This window comes from Cornus florida, unplaced genomic scaffold (assembly GCF_030987335.1).
Source record: "Cornus florida cultivar Cherokee Brave unplaced genomic scaffold, ASM3098733v1 CherokeeBrave_3.0.0_Hap2_Chr11, whole genome shotgun sequence".
Lineage (NCBI taxonomy): Eukaryota > Viridiplantae > Streptophyta > Magnoliopsida > Cornales > Cornaceae > Cornus > Cornus florida.
The window spans coordinates 85,373,053-85,384,462 of record NW_026775581.1 but is presented as its reverse complement, the minus strand read 5'-3'; the positions used below and the strand labels follow the sequence as shown (position 1 = coordinate 85,384,462).

The 11,410-nt window shown below is 41.1% G+C and overlaps 1 protein-coding gene across 1 annotated transcript; it reads right to left on the bottom strand.

Annotated features, from left to right (window-relative positions):
• Window positions 1-310: 310 nt before the first annotated feature.
• Window positions 311-4,661, bottom strand: LOC132281454 (probable LRR receptor-like serine/threonine-protein kinase At3g47570). The gene is made up of 2 exons (XM_059783153.1): window positions 4,641-4,661; window positions 311-2,043 (listed from the first exon to the last, which is right to left on the bottom strand). The coding sequence occupies exons 1-2, from the start codon at window positions 4,659-4,661 to the stop codon at window positions 1,429-1,431; spliced, it is 636 nt and encodes a 211-aa protein (XP_059639136.1). The 3' UTR covers window positions 311-1,428.
• Between the last annotated feature and the right edge of the window lie 6,749 nt (window positions 4,662-11,410).

Here is an 11,410-nt window from a genome sequence, read left to right as displayed (position 1 = left end):
TAACTTTGTAACTAAGTACATATATACATACACAATTAATATCATCTAGAGCATGTTTCGTCGCATTAGCACGTAAACACATAACCGACATTTAATTTTTCAAAATTTATCATTTTAAGCATGTTTATCAAGAATTCAAGTATACGAACTCAACTAAAGTCAAAACTTAATAGTTTAGACATCCTTGCCTCAAAAGTAGCCAAAATGCATCCATGCCGAAAAAGTTAATGCCGGTCAACGCAGTCAATGCTGGTCAACGGAAGTCAACGCCGGTCAACGGCGGCGGAACGAAAAACTGTTCAGTGGGAACGTAGCCAATGATGAGGAGATTCTACTATTCCAAAAGCGTGCCTCCGGAATCTGATCCAAGTGGTCCAAAACCCCCCTCTGAAGCCTTAAATCGAAAATTTTCAAAATTTCATAAAATAATCACCATTTTTCCAAAAATTAAATCCTTTGACTGTGTGATAGAGAACGACGAGAGGAACATTTTCCATCAAGGAACCAAGACCGGAAACCCGACCGATTGGCCAAAAAATGAGGCATAAAAGAAAAAGAAAAAAATAAAATAAAAGGGAGAGATAGATTACAGCGTGAGAGAGAGAAACTGATGGTGCAAAATGGTCTTAACACCATAAAAATGAATCACATGTGGGTCCCACCAAAAAAAATCTCACTTTTCTTTAATATATATATACACACACATATACAACAATAACTTTACCACCACACAAAATTCATATAATCAAATAAATATGCCCAGAATAATTACACATGAAATGTAATGGACCCGAAACGCAATCTCGTGCACAACGACCCCAGTAGCGGGTCCTACCTGAGACCTCCTGGCCCGAAAAACGGAAAAAAAAATGTCAAAAATGCAACTAATGCACTTCTAAGAGTTCTGAGCTCAAGGAAATGCTCCAACCAACCTCAGTCACATCTGGCACACTCTACGGTGTTCGGCACGCAAAACAAGACAAAGACGGAAAAATCTCAGAAAATGGAAAATATGAAAAATTGGAAATAGTACACCTCCCCACCCATACCATATTCTGTAATTCGAAACAAATATTAGTGTGTATTTCAATACCTACTATTTCCTAAATTTTTCAATCCCTGACACTGCCAGAAGAGAAATATTATAACTAAAATTCGGCAACTTGGTAATGCAAAGTGAATTTAATTAAATAATTTCATCAACTTATCATCTGGTTTCCTAGGTTCTGGTTCAATATTAAGTAAATTTCCATATGAAGTTATAATGATAGTATATATCAAAAGAATTTATAAAAAAAAGAAAAAGAAAAAAAGAAAAAAAAGAAGAGAGTATATATCAAACAAAATAAACTTAATAAATATAGGATATAATAAATTACCTGGTGCAGCATATACAACTGTCCCTCGAACTCCAGTTGATAGACTAGGTTATGTATGATCAGATTTATCTTTGGTAGCTATAAGAAACCTCGCCAGACCAAAATCACCAACATGGGCACAGAGCTCGCTGTCAAGAAGAACGTTACTTGGCTTTAGATCACAATGAATCATTGTTGTTTCACAATGATGGTGAAGATAATCCAATGCAGAGGCCACATCAATGGCAATGTTTAGCCTTTGGATTAGGTTCAAGCTCATTGAGTCTGGTAGCACAGATGAACTCAAGTCATCTTGCTCAAATAAAGTTGGGTGTAACCAGCTCTCTAAACTCCAATTTGGCATCAACTCAAAGACCAAAGCCTTGAAATCGTTTCCTTTAAAATCTATGCTTGCGCAAGATGTAATAATCTTGAGCAGATTGCGGTGGCGAATGTTCCTCAATGCTTCACATTCAGCCAGGAAACTCTTGTTGGCTCCATGTTGTTGAAGGTTGAGCACCTTCACAGCAACTACCTGTTCACCAGAATTGAGCATTCCTTTATAGACAGAATGATATCTTCCCTCACCAATCAAGTCGGTGGAAGATAATCCATTTTTAGCTTCAAGATGTTCTGCATAAGTGAGTGTTGGATACTGATTTCCCAATGGACATTCTGAAGAAGTCTTTCAAACGGTCAAAATACAAAATAGCAAACAACCTTCTAACAACTTTCAAGCTTGAGGTGGATTGTCATCCACCAGTTCATTTCCAAGACCTGAAAAAAATAATATAAATAGTAGGGTGAGCATAAAGCTCAGCAGGTGACACTTAAGACACACATCTTGTGTCCTTGTGAATCCAAACAAAGCATAGGCCAATGGGAAATGGGGATCATACAAAGTCGGGAAATAATACAGCATAACGATTCAATCTCAAGTATATCCAATGCAATGGTATGAGATGCAATGCATGCTAGTGTCGCTCCCCATTTTCATAATCCAAAACATCATTTCCAAACTGTTAATACAGTCCGCCCTTTGGTAGCCCCGCCGCGACACGAGAGGAGGATTGGCTAGTGTCCCTGACCCTTGGTAACCCCGCGGCATCATTATGGGGCCCAGCTAGCTCAACCACGCTAGGGCGACTCCCTAGTCCCCTCTAGGCTATATTAACCTCCGACCCTTTAGTAACCCCACAGCGACCGGGTTTCGCATAAAACCATTTCATCAAAAACACTTCCCTGAAATTCCCCATATTTATTTCAAGAACAATTTCTCCCATTTCATGCAAACCCAATGGTATGTGAATGTATATATGTTCCATACATTCAATGTCATGGCATTTAAAATTCTACACCATAAAATTAAACATTCAACATGTTCAACATCTCCCAAGTAATTATTAACACATTAAGATATAACAAAATACATTTAAGCATGCTTTACACATAAAACAACTCACATTCAAATACATGAATTTCTCTAGACAACGTTTAAAATAATCATTGATACAATTAACTTCTAATTAAGCATGCTTGGCACAACAAATGATTATAACTCACAATGGAACAAGAAGGTAGTGGATTAAGGTGTCCCAACCTCAAATTTGCACAAAACCCTTAAAATGGGTCTTGAATTTCGAACTCCAAGAAGGGCACCAAATCTGGAATTGTTCGTATGGATGCGTAGAGCTCGTCGTGGGCTTCGTTTTGCCTCAAACGGCACCTAAATCCGCTAAGAATTGAGAGAGAAATCAAGGATTGAAGTTGAAAAAGAAAAAAGAAAAGAAAAAGACAGAAGCAGCGAGAGAAAGAGATTTAAGCTGTCCGAGAGAGAAAGCAAATTGGAACTAAATGGGTGTGTAATGGGTGGTCCCCACAGTTGAAAAAGTCATTATACTAATTATATATATAGATAAAGTCAAAAACTTTACATTCTCCCCAACTTTAAAAGATTTCGTCCCCGAAATCAAGCCATACCTGGAGGAGAAAACAACTCTGGATACTTGGAGCGAACCTCCTGTTCGAGCTCCCAAGTAGCCTCATCGACTCCGTGGTGTCTCCAAAGGATTTTCACCATGGGTATCGTCTTATTCCTCAACACCTTCTGTTGTGTGTCAAGGATCTGAATTGGTCCTTCCTCGTAGGAAACATCCTCATCAATGTCTACATCAACCCAACTCAAAATGTGAGATGGATCTGGCTCGTACTTCCGTAGCATCGATACATGGAAAACATTGTGGACCCTATCTAACTGTGGTGGCAAAGCAAGTCTCTAGGCAACCTCTCCTACACGGTCCAAAATCTCAAATGGTCTAATGAATCGTGGAGACAACTTGCCACTTTTCCCGAATCTCATCAATCCCTTCCGTGGAGAAACCTGAAGAAAAACGTGGTCTCCCACCTCAAAGGATAACGATCGTCTCCGCTTATCCGCATAACTCTTCTGTTGGCTCTGAGCTGTAAGTAACCTCTGTCTTATCAACTTAATCTTCTCAATAGTCTCGAGTACAATGTCAGGTCCTAAGGCTGCTGTCTCGCCTACCTCAGTCCAACAAACAGGAGACCTACAAGGTCTACCATACAACGCCTCAAACGGAGCCATCTGAATGCTCACCTGATAACTGTTGTTGTAGGCAAATTCAATAAGTGGAAGGTGATCCTCCCAACTACCACCCAAGTCAAGCACACATGCCCGAAGCATATCCTCTAAAATCTGGATAGTACGCTCCGACTGACCGTCAGTCTGTGGATGGAATGCCGTACTCAGATGTAACGCTGAACCAAACGCTGCTTGAAGTCCTTCCCAGAACTTTGAAGTGAACTTAGCATCCCTATCTGAAACAATGGTTACTGGAACTCCATGCAACCTTACAATCTCCTTCACATAAAGAACACCAAGCTTCTCTGCATCATCTGTTGCCTTAATAGGCAAAAAGTGAGCCGTCTTGGTCAATCTGTCAATGATGACCCATACGGACTCATTGCCCCTTCGTGACCTTGGAAGACCTGTCACAAAATCCATAGCAATATGTTCCCATTTCCATTGTGCTACAAGTAATGGTTGCAACAAACCGACTGGTCTCTGATGCTCGGCCTTCACCTGCTGACAGGTAAGGCATCTAGCCACAAACTGTGCAACATTTTTCTTCATCCCGTTCCACCAATACTGACGTCTCAAATTGTGATACATCTTGGTACCACCTGGATGAACTGCAAAGTGGGAAGTGTGAAACTCCTGTAAGACGTCCTCACGACAAACAGTTGGAACCACCAACAAACCCCTGAAGTGTAGACCCCCATCTGTATACAAAGCCCAATCTTTCACTGTCTCACCACTGGAGATCAAAGCGTGAATGGCATCTAAATCCGGGTCCTGTCTCTGTGACTCAATCACTCGTACAATAAGAGTAGGCTGAGCCACATGACTAAACAAGAATGCCGGCTCGCTGTCAACATCATCATCAAAACAATACAATCCCATCTCTACCAAATCCTTAAGCATCTTCCACTTCCGAATAACCAGACAGGCCAAAGTTCCACGAGATTTTCGGCTTAAGGCATCTGCTACCACATTTACCTTGCCCGGATGATACTGCAAGTCAAAATTATAATCTTCCAAGAATTCAACCCATCTTCTCTGTCTATTGTTCAAGTCCTTTTGGGAGAAAAGGTACTTGAGACTTTTATGATCCGAGTACACCTCGAATCTTTCACCATACAAGTAGTGTCTCCAACACTTCAAAGCAAACATAACTGCCGCCAACTCTAAATCATGAGTAGGGTAGTTATACTCGTGAGTCTTTAACTGTCGAGACCTATAAGCCACTACTCTACCATCCTGCATCAACACACACCCTAAACCATCACGTGAAGCATCACAATAGATCACATAACCCAAGCCACGCTCAGGTATTACCAACACTGGAACCGTAGTCAATCTTGTCTTCAATTCCTGGAAAGATGACTCATAGGCTTCATTCCATGCAAACTTAATCCCTTTCTGAGTTAAACGGGTCATAGACGCTGCCAAACGGGAGAAATCTTTCACAAATCTCCGGTAATAACCCGCTAGACCAAGAAAACTACGGATCTCAAACACATTCTTGGGTTGCTCCCAATTCAAAACAGCTTCAATCTTTGATGGATCAACTGACACTCCGCCTTCTGAAACAACATGTCCCAAAAACTTCACCTCTTGTAGCCAAAACTCACATTTCTCATATTTGGCATACAACCGGTGCTCCCGCAAAATCTGTAAAACAATACTTAAATGGATCTCGTGTTCCTCCCGAGATCGTGAATACATAAGAATGTCATCCACGAAAACTACCACAAACTGGTCCAAGTAATCGTGAAAGACGCGGTTCATTAAGTCCATGAATGCCGCTGGAGCATTAGTCAAGCCAAAAGGCATAATAAGGAACTCATAGTGTCTATACCGTGTACGGAATGCTGTCTTCGGGATATCCTCATCCCTAACCCGCAACTGATAATAGCCAGACCTCAAGTCAATCTTGGAGAAACAACTGGCTCCCCTCAACTGATCAAATAAATCATCTATCCTTGGCAAAGGATACTTGTTCTTGATAGTGGCGCGATTCAACTTCCGATAATCGATGCACAACCTCAAAGAACCATCTTTCTTCTTAGCAAACAAGACCGGTGCGCCCCATGGTGACACACTCGGTCAGATGAAACCTTTCATCCTCAAATCATCAAGCTATCTTTTTAATTCCTCCAATTCAACTGGTGCCATACGATACGGTGCCATAGAAATCAGCGCGGTACCTGGCATTAACTCAATAGAGAACTCCACTTCTCGGTGTGGAGGCAACTCTGTCAAATCCTCTGGAAACACATCCAGAAAATCACGAACAACTGCAGGATAATATTCTTCCACAACATCATCCTCTTCGGCTATAAGGGTAGCCAAAAAGTAATCACCACGACTCTGTCCACGAATTCCATAAAACGATGAAATGTGGGAATCACTTCGATCTCCCACGAAGAAGAAACAGTCTCCCTCGGGAGTACAAACTGTAACCCTTCCTCTGAAATAGTCGATCGTGGCATGAAAGGAAGCTAACCAATCTATCCCGAGAATGACATCAAAGCTAGTCATCTCCAGGAGGATAAGGTCAAACACAAAAGTCCGCTCGGCTATCACAATGGAACAGTCCCTCACGACTCTGCTCAAAGACACTGAAACTCCAATTGGCGTATCAACACACAACGCCCGATCCATAAAACTAACCTCTAACCCCGATGCAAGTGCAAATGATGATAAAATGAAAGAATGAGATGCACCAGAATCAAACAAAACACGAGCCCAAGAACCAAACACTGGAAATATATCTCGGAGAACTGAAGATCCAGGAGATACATCAGTCGATGATGCAAGGGCAAAGACACGCCCCTGCGGTGCCTGTGCCTGTGAACTACTAATCTGAACACCAGACTGTCGTGCCGACACAGTAGGAGTATCCCTCCTAGCTGGTCGTGAACCCTGAGAAGATAAGGCAGGCTGTGGTGGTGGCAGCGGTGGTCTGAAACCTGATTGAACCGTAGTCAACTATAACGGCCTCTGCCGTGACCCTCTGCCACTAGTGGTTCCTGCTCCCTGACTCGGACAGTCCCGAATCAAATGGCCCTGCTGGCCACACCCATAACAAGCCTTCGGAGCTGAAGAAACTGAAGTCAATCTCATGGGACAACTGGACTTGTAATGCCCAGGCTGCTGACATTGAAAGCAAACAACTGCACTCCTATCAGACCCAGCTGGCAACGGAGTGGTAGGAGCAGATCGTACAGACTGCTGTCCCTGAAACTGAGATGGACCGCCTCTGTTCCTTTTCCAAGAAGATCCTTCTGAAGATGGCCCTGCACCCCTCTTTTGCTTCAACTGCTCTCTTCTTGCATCCTTCTCTTTATTATCAGCTTCCAGCATCAAAGCCATTTCCACTGCTTCAGAGTAAACCTTAATGAACTGTGCCGTAATCAACGGCCTCATCCGATCATTAAGACCAGAAACAAACTTCCGAGTCTTGTTAGCTTCATCTTTCACCATTTCTGGAGCAAAGCGAGAAAGTGAAGTGAACTTGTTTTCATATTCTGCCACTGACATGCTCCCTTGGATAAGGTTATAAAACTGGTCTTGTAACTCCCATCTTTTGGAAAGTGGAAAGTACTTTTCATAAAACAATTCCTTAAACTTGTCCCAACTCATCTCTTCTACCTTGTACTGGCTCGTAATCGACTTCCACCATAATTTGGCATCCTTAGCAAACTTATAAGTAGCTAGGATGATCTTCAAATGATCCTCCGTCACATCTATAGAAGTCAATTGAGTTTCAACTTGCTCCATGTAGTCATCTGCTATCATTGGATCCGCACCGCCCTCAAACATAACCGGCATCAGCTGAGAAAACCCCTTAATAATCTTAAGATGCTTCTGAGCTGGCGTCTCCTCAACTTGAACTGTAGGTTGTGGTGCCGACTGCGACTGAGCAGCAATCGTTGCCCTTACGACATTTTGCAACAAACGATTAAACTCCAGTGCCACAGAACCTTCACCCACTTCTACGGGTGCTTCAACATTATCCCTCCTTATGGGGACAGCTCTCGAGGGAATCAAGTCCCTAAGAAGTATGTCCTCATCATTTAGCTCCTCCGGATTGGAGCTGGAGCTCTCGCCAACATCACCCCTAGTCGGTCTAGGGCCAACTTCCCTGATTTCCTCACGCCGTGACATCGTTTTATAAAACAAAGGAAACAATTCAATAACGATAACACTAAGGTCCAACCGTGAATAACCCAACGCAAAAACATACTGTGCAAACATTTAGCATGTAATACCATGCAATGAACACATTAATGTAAGCATATAAACACATAAGCACGTAAGCAGGTAAGCAGTTAAGCATGCCTTTTCACATAGCAAAACACTTTTCCAAACAAGGAAATAACAATGCAAATGACTTCGCAGACAACCCTAGGCAAGCCTCTACCCGTCGTCCTAATGGCATTCGAACCATCGCTCTGATACCAAATTTTGTAACAACCCTAGCTGATGCCAAAATTTAAAAAAAATTCGGCATAACCAACCCTAAAAATGGGCCTTCAACAACCTGTCCCAATACACAAAACACATAAAATCATCCAGCATCCCATTCATCCGTTCATTATACCTCAACATAGTTCCTCTTATGGTGGAACATCCACACACCAATTAATCTAAATTATCATAATTACAGTCCCAAAATACAAGATTAATATTTAAAGTCCCTGTCTTACAACGTTACATGATATAATTGCATGGAAACATATACCATAATTCCACTAGTTTCATTTATATCAAACAAAAGATAAGTTCTTTCTTAAGTTACAAGGCCGTGAATACTAACTTAGTTACATTTCCACAACTACGAATATACATAGAACGGTCAAAATACAAAATAGCAAACAACCTTCTAACAACTTTCAAGCTTGAGGTGGATTGTCGTCCACCAGTTCATTTCCAAAACCTGAAAAAAATAATATAAATAGTAGGGTGAGCATAAAGCTCAGCAGGTGACACTTAAGATACACATTTTGTGTCCTTGTGAATCCAAACAAAGCATAGGCCAATGGGAAATGGGGATCATACAATGTCGGGAAATAATACAGCATAACGATTCAATCTCAAGTATATCCAATGCAATGGTATGAGATGCAATGCATGCTAGTGTCGCTCCCCATTTTCATAATCCAAAACATCATTTCCAAACTGTTAATACAGTCCGCCCTTTGGTAGCCCCGCCGCGACACGAGAGGAGGATTGGCTAGTGTCCCTGACCCTTGGTAACCCCGCGGCATCATTATGGGGCCCAGCTAGCTCAACCACGCTAGGGCGACTCCCTAGTCCCCTCTAGGCTATATTAACCTCCGGCCCTTTAGTAACCCCGCAGCGACCGGGTTTTGCATAAAACCATTTCATCAAAAACACTTCCCTGAAATTCCCCATATTTATTTCAAGAACAATTTCTCCCATTTCATGCAAACCCAATGGTATGTGAATGTATATATGTTCCATACATTCAATGTCATGGCATTTAAAATTCTACACCATAAAATTAAACATTCAACATGTTCAACATCTCCCAAGTAATTATTAACACATTAAGATATAACAAAATACATTTAAGCATGCTTTACACATAAAACAACTCACATTCAAATATATGAATTTCTCTAGACAACGTTTAAAATAATCATTGATACAATTAACTTCTAATTAAGCATGCTTGGCACAACAAATGATTATAACTCACAATGGAACAAGAAGGTAGTGGATTAAGGTGTCCCAACCTCAAATTTGCACAAAACCCTTAAAATGGGTCTTGAATTTCGAACTCCAAGAAGGGCACCAAATCTGGAATTGTTCGTATGGATGCGTAGAGCTCGTCGTGGGCTTCGTTTTGCCTCAAACGGCACCTAAATCTGCCAAGAATTGAGAGAGAAATCAAGGATTGAAGTTGAAAAAGAAAAAAGAAAAGAAAAAGACAGAAGCAGCGAGAGAAAGAGATTTAAGCTGTCTGAGAGAGAAAGCAAATTGGAACTAAATGGGTGTGTAATGGGTGGTCCCCACAGTTGAAAAAGTCATTATACTAATTATATATATAGATAAAGTCAAAAACTTTACAAGACAATCACCAATAGTGCTTGGGATTTTTCCAAAGAGCTCGTTTCCTGAAATTTGCAATTTTCCTAAATTTTTCAAGTTACCCACTTCTGGCAGTAGTGGTCCACTCAAGTGATTATAATCTAAGAAAAGAGCAATTGGAAGGGAAGAAAGACCAAAAATTTGGCTGGGTATTGTCCCTGTGAGGAGATTGTATCCAAGATCCAATGCTTGTAGGTTTTGCAATTACCCAAAGAATCAGGTATGCTTCCCTCTAGCATATTTTCTTGCAAGGCAAGGATATTTAATTTAGAAATGTTGCCAATAGATGATGGAATTTTTCCTGAGATGTTATTTCTGTATAGGTACAATTCTTGCAACTTGGAAAGCTTCCCAATACGTTCAGCAATGCTTCCTTTGCGCATGTTCTCATTCAATACTAGATACTCTAAGCTAATGAGGTTCTGAAACCCTTTTGGTATGCTTCCAGATATGTACTTTCCATCCATCCTTAGTGAGCTAAGCTTGATTGACAGATTTGCAATGGATTGGGCAATACACCCCCAAATCCATTCTCAGTTAAATAGAGTCCTCTACTCTAAGATTTGTTCAATTGGTTAAAGAATTGAGAAAGCTCAAGTCATCAGCTTTATTAGTTCCGAGTGGATTCTCACCAAGCTTAGTATTTGAAGGTCATCTAAGCTTCCCAAATTCGTCGGTATAGGCCCAGTGAAAGCGTTATAAGAAATGTCAAATTTTACAAGTTGCGAAGCATTAGCTAGTGATGGTGGAATGGCCCCAGAGATTTGGTTGTTTCCAAAATAAAATGTTTGTAAATTAGGAAGAGTCAATCCGAAATCTGGAGGGAGGCTTCCATGTAATAGATTTTCAGTTGCAGCAAAGTAATTGATGGATGAGATATTGTAAAGTGAAGTAGGAACTATGCCGGACAAATTGTTTCCAGACAGTTGCAGAGTCTTTAAATTGGAAAGCTGTCCAAGTTCCACGGGAATGCTTCCCTCTAGATTGTTAGACATCAGATAAAGTTCTTGAAGAGAGGACATATTCCCAAATGAAATTGGGATCTTGCCAGCGAAATGATTGCTATAAAGACGCAATTGTAGAAGGTTAGACAGTGACCCCATTTCAGTCGGAATTTCTCCTACAAGATTGTTTTCAGATATGTCAATGACTCTGATGTTTGAGCAATGAGTTAAATTCATAGGGAACTCACCTTGGAATGAGTTTTTGTCAAGCGAAAGATGCTGTAGCCGAAACAATTGACCAACTTCTTGGGGAATAGTGCCACGGAAGCTGTTGTTCTCGAGATGGATCACCCTAAGGAAGGTCAGATTTCCTATATGAGGAGATAGAGAACCCACTAACTGTA